General features: G+C 46.6%; 2 protein-coding genes across 2 annotated transcripts in view; both read right to left on the minus strand.

The window, feature by feature from the left end:
• LOC149451665 (uncharacterized) overlaps nucleotides 1-16,281 on the minus strand; it is a 215,653-nt gene that overhangs the window by 74,503 nt on the left and 124,869 nt on the right. The window lies entirely within an intron of this gene.
• LOC149451668 (uncharacterized) overlaps nucleotides 1-16,281 on the minus strand; it is a 50,405-nt gene that overhangs the window by 29,224 nt on the left and 4,900 nt on the right. Inside the window, exon 4 of the mRNA XM_089690351.1 lies at nucleotides 12,544-13,469. Within this exon, the coding sequence (XP_089546477.1) occupies nucleotides 12,544-13,469 (926 nt within the window). The remainder of the gene's footprint in view (nucleotides 1-12,543; nucleotides 13,470-16,281) is intronic.

A 16,281-nucleotide genomic window follows, 5' to 3' on the forward strand; every position in this document is an offset into this window, starting at 1 on the left:
CATATGTTAATCAGTTTCTTAGCATAGATGACATAAATGGTATAAATAGATCCTTGAAATGTAAACAATCTATCAATTTTCTTCTGTTGTTAAAGTGTCACATATATATGATTAATAAAGTTGAATTATAATTTCATCACACAATACCGTGGTCTGGGTTCTTCTACAACACATCCCCCCAAAAATTTCCTCTTTGAGTTATAATGGACTGGTGGAATGGGACACCAACTGATTGTGTCTCTTAGGCCCCTTGTACATGGGGGGGTCCAGCCCTTGTGGGTGCAATGCTGGCATTATAATACACCTGGTAGGCACAGGTACAGCATCCAGCCCCGCTGCCTGCAGCCTGTCAAAGTCTACACTACAGCTGGACGGGGCTCAATGCTGCACCACGTTTACCTCGTGTTTAGGGCGCTCCGTGTTCAGGGAGAAATGACCGCCATCCTGATCAGACAAAACATAAAGAATAATGCTACCACCTCCCCCTCTCTGTTGGGGTCCCTTAAGGCTCCATCCTTGGGCCCCTTCTCTTCTCCATCTACACCTCCTCCCTTGGCCAACTCACTCTCACGGCTCCAACTACCACCTCTATGCCGACGACACACAAATCTATCTCTCAACCCCCCACCTCACCCCCTCAGTCTCTGCCCGAATCACACACCTACTGAGCGACATATCAGACTGGATGTCACTCCACTTCCTTAAACTGAACCTCTCCAAAACCGAGTTTCTTGTCTTCCCCCCCAGCCCGGACCCCACCCCCCATTGACTTCTCCATCACGTCCAACAACTCCACCATCAAACCCGCCCCGCAGGCCAGAGTACTTGGTGTCATTCTGGACTCCAACCTGTCCTTCAATCCCCAAGTCCAATCTTTAACAAACTCATGCAGACTCCACCTCCGCAACATCGCCAAAATCCGCACGTTCCTAACCCCAGAAACCACTGAACAGCTCATCCACTCCCTCATCATATCACGACTCGACTACTGCAACTCCCTCCTCACTGGCCTGCCTCGCCGCTGGTTATCCCCGCTTCAATCGATCCTGAATACGGCTGCCAGACTCATTCACCTTTCCAACCGCTCCATTTCCGCCACCCCCCTCTGCCAATCCCTCCACTGGCCTCCACTCAGTGTCCTCCACCCCCCTCTGCCAATCCCTCCACTGGCTTCCGATTGCGCAACGGATCAAATTCAAAATCCTAACACTGACGTACAAAGCTGTCCACCATACTGCCCCGAACTACATCACTGACCTAATATCCAAGTACCGCCCAGCACGCACACTCCGCTTCTCACAAGACCTCCTTCTCTCTAGTTCCCTGGTCTCCTCCTCCCATGCCTGCCTCCAGGACTTCTCCAGGGTGTCACCCATCCTCTGGAACTCCCTGCCCCAACCCATCAGATTAACACCTACTCTCCTCACCTTTAGGCGCACCCTGAAAACCCATCTCTTCAGGGAAGCCTACCCCACCCCCTGCTAACTTGCCGACCTCCTCCACTCTTCCTACCACTCCATCCCCCACAGCTATCTCCTCCTGTGCCACCATCCCCTCCCTCCTAGATTGTAAGCTCGAAAGAGCAGGGACCTCGATCTCCTCATGTATCGCATTGTATTGGTATTGTTCTGTCACATGTTCTGTCCCCCTTTGTAATGTACAGCGCTGAGCGAACTATTGGCGCTTTATAAATACTGTATAATAATAATAAAGTAGGCAGGTGCAGTCTGCTTCTTCTACTGTAGGGGGCAGCCAACCAGGGTGACATCCCAGCCTGAAGAGGAAGTTGGGGGAAACTTGGTTTCTCTGTGGTTTCCCGATTCCTGGAGACTGAACGGGTCCATGGAGTCCTGGAGACATTTTTTATTTTTTTGTTTACATGTTTTAAAAACCATTTATACCTTAAAATTACTTAAAACCCCAAAATATTATACAGTCAGGTCCATACATATTGGGACATGGACACATTTCTAACATTTTTGTCTCTATACATCACCACAATGGATTTGAAATGAAACAAACAAGATGTGCTTTAACTGCAGACTGCCAGCTTTAATTTGAGCATATTTACATCCAAATCAGGTGAACGGTGTAGGAATTACAACAGTTTGCATATGTGCCTCTCACTTGTTAAGGGACCAAAAGTAATGGGACAGAATAATAATCATAAATCAAACTTTCACTTTTTAATACTTGGTTGCAAATCCTTTGCAGTCAATTACAGCCTGAAGTGTGGAACGCATAGACATCACCAGACGCTGGGTTTCATCCCTGGTGATGCTCTGCCAGGCCTCTACTGCAACTGTCTTCAGTTCCTGCTTGTTCTTGGGGCATTTTCCCTTCAGTTTTGTCTTCAGCAAGTGAAATGCATGCTCAATCGGATTCAGGTCAGGTGATGGACTTGGCCATTGCAGAACATTCCACTTCTTTGGTTGCTTTTGCAGTCTGCTTTGGGTCATTGTCCATCTGCACTGTGAAGCGTCCAATGAGTTGTGAAGCATTTGGCTGAATATGAGCAGATAATATTCCCGAAACACTTCACAATTCATCCGGCTGCTTCTGTCAGCAGTCACATCATCAATAAATACAAGAGAAGCAGTTCCATTGGCAGCCATACATGCCCACGCCATGACACTACCACCACCATGATCACTGATGAGGTGGTATCTTAGGATCATGAGCAGTTCCTTCTCCATCCTTTTCTCTTCCCATCACTCTGGTACAAGTTGATGTCGGTCTCATCTGTCCATAGGATGTTGTTCCAGAACTGTGAAGGCTTTTTTACATGTCGTTTGGCAAACTCTAATCTGGCCTTCCTGTTTTTGAGGCTCACCAATGGTTTCCATCTTGTGGTGAACCCTCTGTATTCACTCTGGTGAAGTCTTCTCTTGATTGGTGACTTTGACACACATACACCTACCTCCTGGAGAGTGTTCTTGATCTGGCCAACTGTTGTGAAGGGTGTTTTCTTCACCAGGGAAAGAATTCTTCGGTCATCCACCACAGTTGTTTTCCATGGTCTTCCGGGTCTTTTGGTGTTGCTGAGCTCACCGGTGCGTTCCTTCTTTTTAAGAATGTTCCAAACAGTTGTTTTGGCCACGCCTAATGTTTTTGCTATCTCTCTGATGGGTTTGTTTTTTCAGCCTAATGATGGCTTGCTTCACTGATAGTGACAGCTCTTTGGATCTCATCTTGAGAGGTGACAGCAACAGATTCCAAATGCAAATAGCACACTTGAAATGAACTCTGGACCTTTTATCTGCTCATTGTAATTGGGATAATGAGGGAATAACACACACCTGGCCATGGAACAGCTGGGAAGCCAATTGTCCCGTTACTTTTGGTCCCTTAACAAGTAGGAGGCATATATGCAAACTGTTGTAATTCCTACACCGTTCACCTGATTTGGATGTAAATACCCTCAAATTAAAGCTGAAAGTCTGCAGGTAAAGCACATCTTGTTTGTTTCATTTCAAATCCATTGTGATGGTGTATAGAGCCACAAATGTTAGAATTGTGTAGATGTCCCAATATTTATGGACCTGACTGTATATATTTCTTCACAACAGCAGACACACTAGAGAATAAATTGTTAGTAGTTCTGATGTTTTATGATTTTTATTATTTTACACAATATTAGTGCAATGATTTATGAAAGGTAAAATTTCAGTTAAAAATACAGTAAAGTTAATGTCTGGGACATAAATGTCATTTATTATCTGAGATTTCAGTAAAATATAAAAGATACATTTCCCCGCACTGAATATAATGGGATCCCACATAACAGTCGCTGTTCATATTCAGAATTCCTTTCTTACAATGGGATCTTGTGTCCGGATAAAATCTTTTATAGATCCCTTGTGACATTGTGTTCTCATTGTAAAATCCTAGATTTGTAAATCTGTCGCTGATATCTATAATGGTTTTGTCCAGAAAAAGAATGGAGTGATGTGGAGAGATGGAAACATATGTATAGATGAAAGATTGGTCTGTTGACTCCCCAGAGCTCCTTTCCATCAGAGATGTTTGTTTCCCCCCCCCAGAGCTGAACAATGGTACGTTCCTGAATGGCCAGGCTGCTGGTTTGTTGAATCCAGAGTCTACATACAAGATGCCTCCACAGTGTACATTGATGGGGCTGGGAAGGCTGGTACATGTTGTTCATTTGCTCCGGGTGCAGGAGATAGGACAGAATCCCATTGTTGCCGGGTGTCCTCGCTTTCCTCAATTCTGTACTCACTTCATTTACAAAAGCAAACTCTGTGAGTGGAGAAGGTGATTGTATCCGGCTGGAGCTCAGACCTGACAGGGACTCGGGATTTTGGGCCTCTTACGTCTAAGACAAATATAGTCTGAGTTGGAGAGAAGATAAAATATCATTTCTTCTCAGAGACATTCTGAGGGGTTTTCCACAATTTGTAATTGCTGACAATTCTTTTGTGGACATTGAGCTGTCAGTGGGGAAACCTGCCGACAGATGAGTCATCGGTTAGGGGTGTGACCGCCTGATTTCCAGCCAATCATTAACAACCAGATATATTTCACACAGAACTCAGATCAGTCCATCAATTGTCACCAGATGAGAATTCAGAGAAAGCCCCACCCTCATTCCTTCTCCACCAATCATGAATCTCCAGTTACCCAGTCACTGTGGGCATGATTTCCTTGACATCCATTGTTGGTGTCAGTGAGATAGAATAAGCCCCATTGTTGGTGTCAGTGAGATAAAAATAAGCCCCATTGTTGGTGTCAGTGAGATAAAATAAACCCCATTGCTGGTGTCAGTGAGATAAAATAAGCCCCATTGTTGGTGTCAGTGAGATAAAATAAACCCAATTGTTGGTGTCAGTGAAATAAAATAAGCCCCATCATTGGTGTCAGTGAGATATAAACAAAATGTTGGTGTCAGTGAGCTAAAATAAGCTCCATTGTTGGTGTCAGTGAGATTCAAAAAAATATTGTTGGTGTCAGTGAGATAAAATAAGCCCCATTGTTGGTGTCAGTGAGAAAAAATAAGCTCCATTTTGGCTGTCAGTGAGATAAAATAAGCTGCATTGCTGGTGTCAGAGATAAAATAAGCCCCATTGTTGGTGTCAGTGAGATAAAATAAGTCCAATTGTTGGTGTCAGTGAGAATAAAGTGTACCCCCAGCCCAGCTTTGGTGGTCAGTGGTTTTACTTACTTGATCCCACCCTCCCACTATCTCTCTGCTGATGTCAAAATTATACTTTCACTGTAGGAAAGGAGATGACGATTCCCAGCAGTCGGGTATAATTGCAGTGCCTGGTGATGGAACCCAGAGAGTGTTCCGGAGTCATCACCTCACTGCCACTCTGAAGAGTCCTGGAATCTGCCAGACATGGACATGATCATTGGAGAACACTTAGAAACAACAAGATTCAAACTATGAGACATTTCTTGGAGCTGCAGTTCCTCTGAGCTCCACCAGGTGGTGAGTGCCCTTCTACCCAGACAGGAAGTGATGTCAGGTACAGATGGGAAGTGATGTCAGATACAGACAGGAAGTGATGTTAGGTAGAGACAGGAAGTGGTCAGGTACAAACAGGTAGCAATGTCAGGTACAGACAGGAAGTGATGTCAGGTACAGACAGGATGCTCTGGGTGAGAGGCGAGTCGGGAGGAAGTGGAGAGGAGACAGTGCTGTGTCTCCCAGCAGACAGAAGATGTCAGTAATGAGGCTCCACCTGATGCTGGCTGCTGGGAAGGTATATAATCCCTCCGTAGTTTTCATCAGTGCCTCAGTGTTCTGCCTGTGAGCCGCTTCCCTGCTGGATCCTGCGTCCTGTATCTTGTATACTTTTCCATGATTCTGGTTTCCTGCATCCTGTTCCCCCATTTCTGCTCCCCTGATTCCCAGTCCTGGATCTGCCCGGTGTATGTCAGCTTCCCTCCATTTGTACACAGTGTATTATAGTCAGGTTGTTGGGTTGGATGTCACTTTTGCTTTGTTTATGGTCTGTGGGTGTCAGAGGGTGTCGTGTCCATTAGTAAATGAGACTTAAAGTGATTGTAAAGGCAATCTTCTCGGGTCCCCCACAGGCACTCCTGGCCCCTCTCTCCTGTCGAGTGCCCCCACAGCAAGCAGCTTGTTATGGGGGCATCCAAGCAGGCTTGGGAGCAAGCTGCTGCTCTGTGTGTCCACAGAGCCTCTCCTCTCTCCTCATTGGCTCACTGGCTGTGATTGACAGCAGCAGGAGCCAATGGCCCCTGCTCCTGTCTCAGCCAATGAGGAGGGAGAGTGCACAGACTGCCGAGGATCTTGTGCACATTGCTGGATCAGGATGGGGCTCAGGTGAGTATTGGGGGGGCTGCTGCACAGAGAAGGGTATTTACCTTCATATATAGAATGCATGGAGGTAACAAACCTCCTGACTTTACACCCCCTGTAATCACACTCCTCCTACTCCGTCTTATTCCACATTTCTTAGGCATAGCCCACCGATCTGGTCATCCCTGCTGTCGCTGGATCCCTGCATTCCTTACAAGGGTTTATATTCCTCACCAGTGTACTCTGTATACCGGGCTGTATACCACAACATCCTGACCATTGTACTATGCATGCTGGGCAGCATATGACATATTCCTGACCACTGCGCTCTGTACACAGACCTAAGATATAATCCTGACCACTGCGCTCTGTACACAGGGCTGTATATGATATACTCCTGACCACTGCACTCTGTACACAGGGCTGTATATGACATACTCCTGACCACTGCACTCTGTACACAGGCCTAAGATATAATCCTGACCACTGCACTCTATTTACAGGGCTATATATGACATACTTCTGAGCACTGCACAGTATACACTGGGCTGTATATGACATGTTCCTGACCACTGCACTCTATACACAGGACTGTATGCAACATGTTCATGATCACTGCATTCTATACACAGGGCTGTATATGACATGTTCCTGACCACTGCACTCTATACACAGGGCTGTATGTGACATGTTTCTGACCACTGCACTCTATACACAGGGCTGTATGTGACATGTTTCTGACCACTGCACTCTATACACAGGGCTGTATGTGACATGTTTCTGACCACTGCACTCTATACACAGGGCAGTATATGACATGTTCCTGACCACTGCAGTCTATACACAGGGCAGTATATGACATGTTCCTGACCACTGCACTCTATACACAGGGCAGTATATGACATGTTCCTGACCACTGCACTCTGTATGATGGGCTGTATGTGACATACTCCTTACCACTGCACTGTATACACAGGGCTGTATATGACATGTTTCTGACCACTGCACTCTGTACACAGGGCTGTATGTGACATGTTTCTGACCACTGCACTCTATACACAGGGCAGTATATGACATGTTCCTGACCACTGCACTCTGTATGATGGGCTGTATGTGACATGTTCCTAAACACTGCACTCTGTATGATGGGCTGTATGTGACATGTTCCTAAACACTGCACTCTTTTTGCTGAGCCATGCATGACATGCTCCTGACCACAGTAATCTAAATGCTGGGCTATATAAGACATGATCTTACCCACTGTGCCCTGTACATGACATACTACTTCTGACTACTTCACTCTGTCTATTTGAAGACTAACATATACACTTTTCCATTACACTCTGTACTCTGGGATGGAAATCACATACTCCTGACCATTACACTCTGTACTCTGGGATGTAAATCACATACTCCTGACCACTACACTCTGTACTCTGGGATGGAAATCACATACTCCTGACCATTACACTCTGTACTCTGGGATGTAAATCACATACTCCTGACCACTACATTCTGTACTCTGGGATGGAAATCACATACTCCTGACCACTACACTCTGTACTCTGGGATGGAAATCACATACTCCTGACCACTACACTCTGTACTCTGGGATGGAAATCACATACTCCTGACCACTACACTCTGTACTCTGGGAATGTAAATCTTCTCCATCTACACCTCCTCCCTGGGCAAACTCATACACTCTCACGGCTTCAACTATCACCTCTACGCTGACGACACCTAAATCTACCTCTCCACCCCTCTCCTCACCCCCACTATCTCCGCCCGCATCACTCACCTCCTAAATGACATCTCAGACTGGATGTCGCTACATTTCCTCAAGCTCAACCTCTCCAAAACCGAGCTCCTCATCTTTCCCCCTGCCAACACCCCCCCCCATCCTATCCATCATCACCAACAACTCCACTATCACTCCCGCCCCGCAAGCCAAAGTCCTTGGCGTCATTCTTGACTCGAACCTCTCCTTCCAACCTCATGTCAAATCACTCACAAACACATGCAGGCTCCACCTCCGCAATATTGCCAAGATACGCTCCTTCCTCACCCCAGACACCACCAAACTTCTAGTACACTCCCTCATCATCTCACGCCTTGACTACTGTAATTCTCTTCTCGCCGGCCTACCCAAGTGCAGGCTCTCCCCGCTCCAGACCATCCTGAACTCAGCGGCTAGACTCATCCACCTCACCACCCGCTCCACCTCTGCCACCCCCCTCTGCCTCTCCCTCCACTGCCTCCCGATTGCCCAACGCATCAAATTTAAACTCCTAACCCTGACCTACAAAGCCGTTCACAACACTGCCCCTGACTACCTCACCAACCTGATCCCCAAGTATCGCCCTACCCGTACCCTTCGCTCCTCACTGGACCTCCTTCTATCCTGCTCCCTGGTCTCCTCCTCCCATACACGACTGCAGGACTTCTCCAGGTCCTCCCCCATCCTCTGGAACTCACTGCCCCAATCCATCAGACTGTCGCCTTCCCTCCTCACATTCAGGCGCTCCCTCAAAACCCATCTCTTCAGGGAAGCCTACCCCACCCTCACCTAACGGCCTCTCCCTCTTTCCTCCCACCCCTCATTCCCCTCAGCCACTTCCTACAGTACCTTTACCCCCTCCCACCTAGATTGTAAGCTCGAAAGAGTAGGGTCCTCTTACCCCTCGTACGTTGTTTGTTGTTGTTGTTGTACTGTGCCATGTATTGTCCCCCCTCTATTGTACAGCGCTGAGCAAACCCTTTGGCGCTATATAAACTCGTAGTAATAATAATAATAATAATAAATTACATACTCCTGACCACTACACTCTGTACTCTGGGATGGAAATCACATACCCCTGACCACTACACTCTGTACTCTGGGATGGAAATCACATACTCCTGACCACTACATTCTGTACTCTGGGATGAAAATCACATACTCCTGACCACTGCACTCTGTACTCTGGGATGTAAATCACATACTCCTGACCACTACATTCTGTACTCTGGGATGTAAATCACATACTCCTGACCACTACACACTGTACTCTGGGAAGTAAATCACATACTCCTGACCACTGCATTCTGTATTCTGGGATGTAAATCACATACTCCTGACCACTACATTCTGTATTCTGGGATGTAAATCACATACTCCTGAAAACTGCACTCTGTACTCTGGGATGTAAATCACATACTCCTGACCACTACACACTGTACTCTGGGATGTAAATCACATACTCCTGACCACTACATTCTGTATTCTGGGATGTAAATCACATACTCCTGACCACTACACTGTGTACTCTGGGAGGGAAATCACATACTCCTGACCACTACACTCTGTACTCTGGGATGTAAATCACATACTCCTGAAAACTGCACTCTGGGGTGTAAATCACATACTCCTGACCACTACACTCTGTACTCTGGGATATAAATCACATACTCCTGACCACTGCACTCTGTATTCTGGGATGTAAATCACATACTCCTGACCACTACACTCTGTACTCTGGGATGTAAATCACATACTCCTGAAAACTGCACTCTGGGATGTAAATCACATACTCCTGACCACTACATTCTGTACTCTGGGATGTAAATCACATACTCCTGACCACTACACACTGTATTCTGGGATGTAAATCACATACTCCTGACCACTACACTCTGTACTCTCGGATGGAAATCACATACTCCTGACCACTACATTCTGTACTCTGGGATGTAAATCACATACTCCTGACCACTACACACTGTACTCTGGGATGTAAATCACATACTCCTGACCACTACATTCTGTATTCTGGGATGTAAATCACATACTCCTGACCACTACACTGTGTACTCTGGGAGGGAAATCACATACTCCTGACCACTACACTCTGTACTCTGGGATGTAAATCACATACTCCTGAAAACTGCACTCTGGGGTGTAAATCACATACTCCTGACCACTACACTCTGTACTCTGGGATATAAATCACATACTCCTGACCACTGCACTCTGTATTCTGGGATGTAAATCACATACTCCTGACCACTACACTCTGTACTCTGGGATGTAAATCACATACTCCTGAAAACTGCACTCTGGGATGTAAATCACATACTCCTGACCACTACATTCTGTACTCTGGGATGTAAATCACATACTCCTGACCACTACACACTGTACTCTGGGAAGTAAATCACATACTCCTGACCACTGCATTCTGTATTCTGGGATGTAAATCACATACTCCTGACCACTACATTCGATACTCTTGGATGTAAATCACATACTCCTGACCACTACACACTGTACTCTGGGATGTAAATCACATACTCCTGACCACTACACTCTGTATTCTGGGATGTAAATCACATACTCCTGACCACTACACTCTGTACTCTGGGATGTAAATCACATACTCCTGAAAACTGCACTCTGTACTCTGGGATGTAAGTCACATACTCCTGACCACTACATTCTGTACTCTGGGATGGAAATCACATACTCCTGACCACTACATTCTGTACTCTGGGATGGAAATCACATACTCCTGACCACTGCACGTTGTTTGCAGGGCTGTATGAAGTAGTCTCCTGACCCCTGCACTCTGTGCCATTATTCATGGTGAACCAGAAACTGGATGACCTGTAAAGGCTTGTAAAGTGTCCCCTGTGAGAAATGTTTGGCCCCCAAAGATCCCCATTGTGGCCCCGACACACACAATTCTTTTCACTCAATAAATTCTTTATTATAGTTTTACTTCTAACAAGATTGTAATCATAGAATCAGGAAATAACAAAGGAAAGAATCTGATTGGTCAGGAAGATCCCTTGTCTGGAATGTGGGGGCGGAGTCATTATTATTGGTGTACAATACAATACACAACGTGTTCCATTATTATAACAAAGTATTGTAGAAAAGATCCCAACATGTGACATGGCTGAATGAATGCTGGTCATATTAGTTCATCTATTCTCTAAGTGGGGTGGTATGTATTGGGCCAATCCCTTTTACAAGCCACACATAATATTGCCCTTCAAAGTGAAAACAGAAACGATTTGCACAAAATCAAAGAGTAGAAATATTTTCCGGTGGATCCCCTCTACCCAGACCCCATATGTAGACATAGAACAACAAGCTGTGTTCCCTCTCGTGCTGCACTCCTCCAACCACCCAAACCCACACAGAAGCCAAGGGAAATAATGAGAGGAAAGTTCCCCCCTAGTTTGGGGCGGAGTTCTCCTTCCCTCCTGTTGGGGGATGGGAGAAGGATGGACTGAAGACAGAGAGACGCTTCGGGGTCACCACTGTTCTGTAGAGCCTTGAAATGAAGGACATCAACTTCAGAAGTTCTTGTTGTCTGTGTAAAGTTCCCCGATAACGAGATCTGGGCTCTCCCGGCTTCTAGCTCTGTAACCCGCTATATCATTATCAGGAAACGCAACTCCGACACCCAAGAAGGGCTGAAGTTGTGTCCTTCATTTCCAGGATCTACTGACCACTCTGCACCCCGACATTGACTGCACTTCATCCATGTCTTTGGGGGCCTCTCATCTCCTTATCAACTGTTTCTTCCATGATGAAGATCAGCCATGGAGTATATCTGAGGTGTATATCAGGGTGTGCTTCCCCACATGAGAGCTGGGATGTCCAGCAACATTCATCTAGAAGACATTTCCCGCACTCAAGGCACTAATACACCTCCAGGGTTGTGTGGGACCCCCTGATGTACAGGAAGACAGGACTTCAGTGAGGAACATTTCCCTCACTCAGGACAGGAAAGTGGCTTCTCCCCCGTGTGAGATCTCTGATGTTTGGAAAGATTGAAGTTACTTGAAAAACATTTCCCACACTCAGGACAGGAATACGGCTTCTCCCCTGTGTGAGATCTCTGATGTTTGGGAAGATGGGACTTGTCTGAAAAACATTTCCCGCACTCAGGACAGGAATACGGCTTTTCCCCCGTGTGACATCTCTGATGTGTGTAAAGATGGGACTTCTGTAAAAAACATTTCCCACACTCAGAACAGGAATATGGCTTCTTCCCTGTGTGAGATCTCTGATGTTTAGAAAGATGGGACTTGTCTGAAAAACATTTCCCGCACTCAGGACAGGAATACGGCTTTTCCCCCGTGTGACATCTCTGATGTGTGTAAAGATGGGACTTCTGTGAAAAACATTTCCCACACTCAGGACAGGAATATGGCTTCTCCCCCGTGTGAGATCTCTGATGTGTGTTAAGATGCCACTTCACTAAAAAACATTTCCCACACTCAGAACAGGAATACGGCTTCTCCCCCGTGTGAGATCTCTGATGTCTGTAAAGACTGGACGTCTCTGTAAAACATTTCCCACACTCAGGACAGGAATACGGCTTCTCCCCTGTGTGAGATCGCTGATGTTTGGAAAGATGGGACTTGTCTGAAAAACATTTCCCACACTCAGAACAGGAATATGGCTTCTTCCCCATGTGAGATCTCTGATGTCTGTAAAGACTGGACTTCTCTGAAAAACATTTCCCACACTCAGGACAGGAAAATGGCTTCTCCCCTGTGTGAGATCTCTGATGTTTGTAAAGATGGGAGTTGCTTGAAAAACATTTCCCACACTCAGGACAGGAATATGGCTTCTCCTCTGTGTGAGATCTCTGATGTGTGTAAAGACTGGAGTTCTCTGAAAAACATTTCCCACACTCAGGACAGGAATATGGCTTCTCCCCTGTGTGAGATTTCTGATGTTTGGTAAGATGGGACTTCCTTAAAAAACATTTCCCGCACTCAGGACAGGAATATGGCTTCTCCCCCGTGTGAGATCTCTGATGAGTATAAAGATCGCACTTAAATGAAAAACATTTTCCACACTCAGGACAGGAATATGGCTTCTCTCCCGTGTGAGATTGTTTATGCACATTCAGTTTAGAATTATAGTGGAAACCCTTCCCGCACTCAGGACAGAAGAATCTCTTCCCTGTTAGAAGGCCGGCCTGGTCCCGCACAGTCTGAGGTTCCTCAGGATGCGAGGAATCCGATGGTCCATCTACACTGGGTGGTGCCGGATGGACATTGGAGGGAGCCGGGTTTTCTCCTGGACTATATTGTGTGATGTCCTCATCTTCTACTTTCCAGTCTGGAGACAAAGTGAGACAATCCTCGGAGGTTTTCCTCATCTCCCGGCCATGGACTAAAATACAAAGACAAAGATTACTAGACAGGAGCTGATTGGTTCCCCCAAACCAGGACTCCGCCCACATCAGGCAGCTTGGTCTCTGAGGAGCTTACAATTCCACCCTCAAGGGAACTAGGAAATGGCTCCTCTGATCTCCTACCAGGTCATTTCTTTATTCATGAACCTTAGTCAGAGAGTGAGGAAACAACCAGAACTGTCTTTTATAGGAGGGACAGTGATGAGGGGATTATAGGACGAGGGTCCCCACCCCCTCTATCACTCATCGCCATCTTCCCAACACAAGAAGTATTGCACTTCCTTATTTAGTCCATGATTTAGTCATGAAGAACAGCGGGGCTGAGCCCCACCAGAGGTCAGAGAGTGAGGATGGGGGAGAACAACCAAGATGAAGACTGGACTGATCCTGAAGACCACCATCATTGGGGTATTGACTCCTCCCTCATTATCACTTTCTGTTTAAGGGTCCAACGTTGGAGGATGTTATCACCATGTAAAAGTCTGTGCACCAATCACATCATCCGATATAAAATGTCCAGCTGGGAGGAAATGGGTGTAACAAAAGAGAATCCATATTATGTGTATATATAGCAGTGGGGGGAGGGGGAGAGCAGAAGTCAGGAGTATGTAATGTACAACATTAAGTATATAGTGCAGGGGTCAGGAGTATGTAATGTACAACATAGAGTATATAGTGCAGGGGTCAGGAGGATGTAATGTACAACATAGAGTATATAGTGCAGGGGTCAGGAGTATGTAATGTACAACATAGAGTATATAGTGCAGGGGTCAGGAGTATGTAATGTACAAGTTATATAGTATAAGGGTCAGGACTCTCAGTATTAGTATTCTGTAATCAGTGGAAGCTTAAATGTTTACTGTAGACAACATGTAGAGGTGAGCTGGGATTAAACCATCATGAAACAGGTTAGATTGGAGGTGAGCAAATCCTTGGACAGAGGGGTGGCTGTGGACGAGGTTTACTTGGACAGAGGGGTGGCTGTAGACGTGGTATACATGGACAGAGGGGTGGCGGTGGACGTGGTATACTTGGACAGAGAGGTGGTGGTGGACGTGATATACTTGGACAGAGGGGTGGCGGTGGATGTGGTATACTTGGAAAGAACGGGTGGCGGTGGACGTTGTATACTTGGACAGAGGGGTTGCGGTGGACGTGGTATACTTGGACAGAGGGGTGGCGGTGGATGTGGTATACTTGGAAAGAGGGGTGGCGGTGGACGTGGTATACTTGGACAGAGGGGTGGCAGTGGACGTGGTATACTTGGACAGAGGGGTGGCGGTGGACGTGGTATACTTGGAAAGAGGAGTGATGGTGGACGTGGTATACTTGGACAGAGGGATGGCGGTGGACGTGTTATACTTGGACAGAGGGGTGGTGGTGGACGTGGTATACTTGGACAGAGGGGTGGCGGTGGACGTGGTATACTTGGACACAGTTCCCCACACACGGCTAATGTGTAAGGTAAAGTCTATGGGCTGGAAAAATCTGAATGTAAATGGATAGAAAACTGGCTAAAATATCGTATTCAGAGAGTAGTGGGTAATGATTCATACTCTGAATGGTCTGGGAGTGTCAGTGGGGTACCCCAAGGTTCAGTGTTATTAGTGGGGTACCCCAAGGTTCAGTGTTATTAGTGGGGTACCCCAAGGTTCAGTGTTATTAGTGGGGTACCCCAAGTTTCAGTGTCATCAGTGGTGTACCCCAAGGTTCTTTGTTAGTGGGGTACCCCAAGATTCAGTGTAATTAGTGGGGTTCAGTGTGATTAGTGGAGTACCCCAAGGTTGTGTGATTATTGGGGTACCCCAAGGTTCAGTGTCATCAGTGGTGTACGCCAAAGGTTCAGTATTAGTAGGGTACCCCAAGGTTCAGTGTTACTAGTGGGGTACCCCGGGGTTCAGTATTAGTGGGGAACCCGGGGTTCAATGTTATAAATGGGGTACCCTAAGGGTCAGTCTTATCAGTGGGGTACCCCAGCTTTCAGTGTCATCAGTGATGTACCCCAAGGTTCAGACTTATTAGCCGGTTCCCACCAACTTCATTCCTCTGCGTAGAAGCCATTTGGCATACTTCCAGGTATGCGCAGTTTGCATGCCCGTAGAGCCACGCAGTGGCGCGATCTGTCTCTGGCCATCTACCTCAGACACGGCCAATGACAGATCTGTGTACCTGCCCCATTGTCAGTACCAAGTGACCTGCTGTGACCAATCACTGTAGGCCAGATATCCCCAGAATTTAAGTTTGGGTACAGTGTTGTATGACCGCGCAATTGTCATTCAAAGTGTGAGAGCGCTGAAAGCTGAAAACTGGCCTGGGCAGGAAGGGGGTAAAAGTGCCCGATATGGAAGGGATTAGTGATGTACCCCAAGGTTCAGTATTATTAGTGGGGTTCCCCAAGCTTCAGTGTTATCAGTGGGGTACCCCAGGGTTCAGTGTTTAGTGGTGTACCCCAAGGTTCAGTGTTATTAGTGGGGTACCCCAAGGTTCAGTGCTATTAGTGGGGTACCCCAAGGTTCAGTGTTATTAGTGGGGTACCCCAAGGTTCAGTGTAATTAGTGGGGTACCTTAGGGTTCAGTGTAATTAGTGGGGTACCCCAGGGTTCAGTGTTATTAGTGGGGTACCCCAAGGTTCCGTGTTATTAGTGTGGTACCCCAAGGTTCAGTGTTATTAGTGGGGTACCCCAAGGGTCAGTGTTATTAGTGGGGTACCCCAAGGTTCAGTGTTATTAGTGGGGTTCCCCAAGGTTCAGTGTTATCAGTGGGGTACCCCAGGGTTCAGTGTTTAGTGGT

The sequence above is a fragment of the Staurois parvus genome, unplaced genomic scaffold (genome assembly GCF_062004578.1).
Source record: "Staurois parvus isolate SC_StPar_1 unplaced genomic scaffold, SC_StPar_1.0 ptg000526l, whole genome shotgun sequence".
NCBI lineage: Eukaryota > Metazoa > Chordata > Amphibia > Anura > Ranidae > Staurois > Staurois parvus.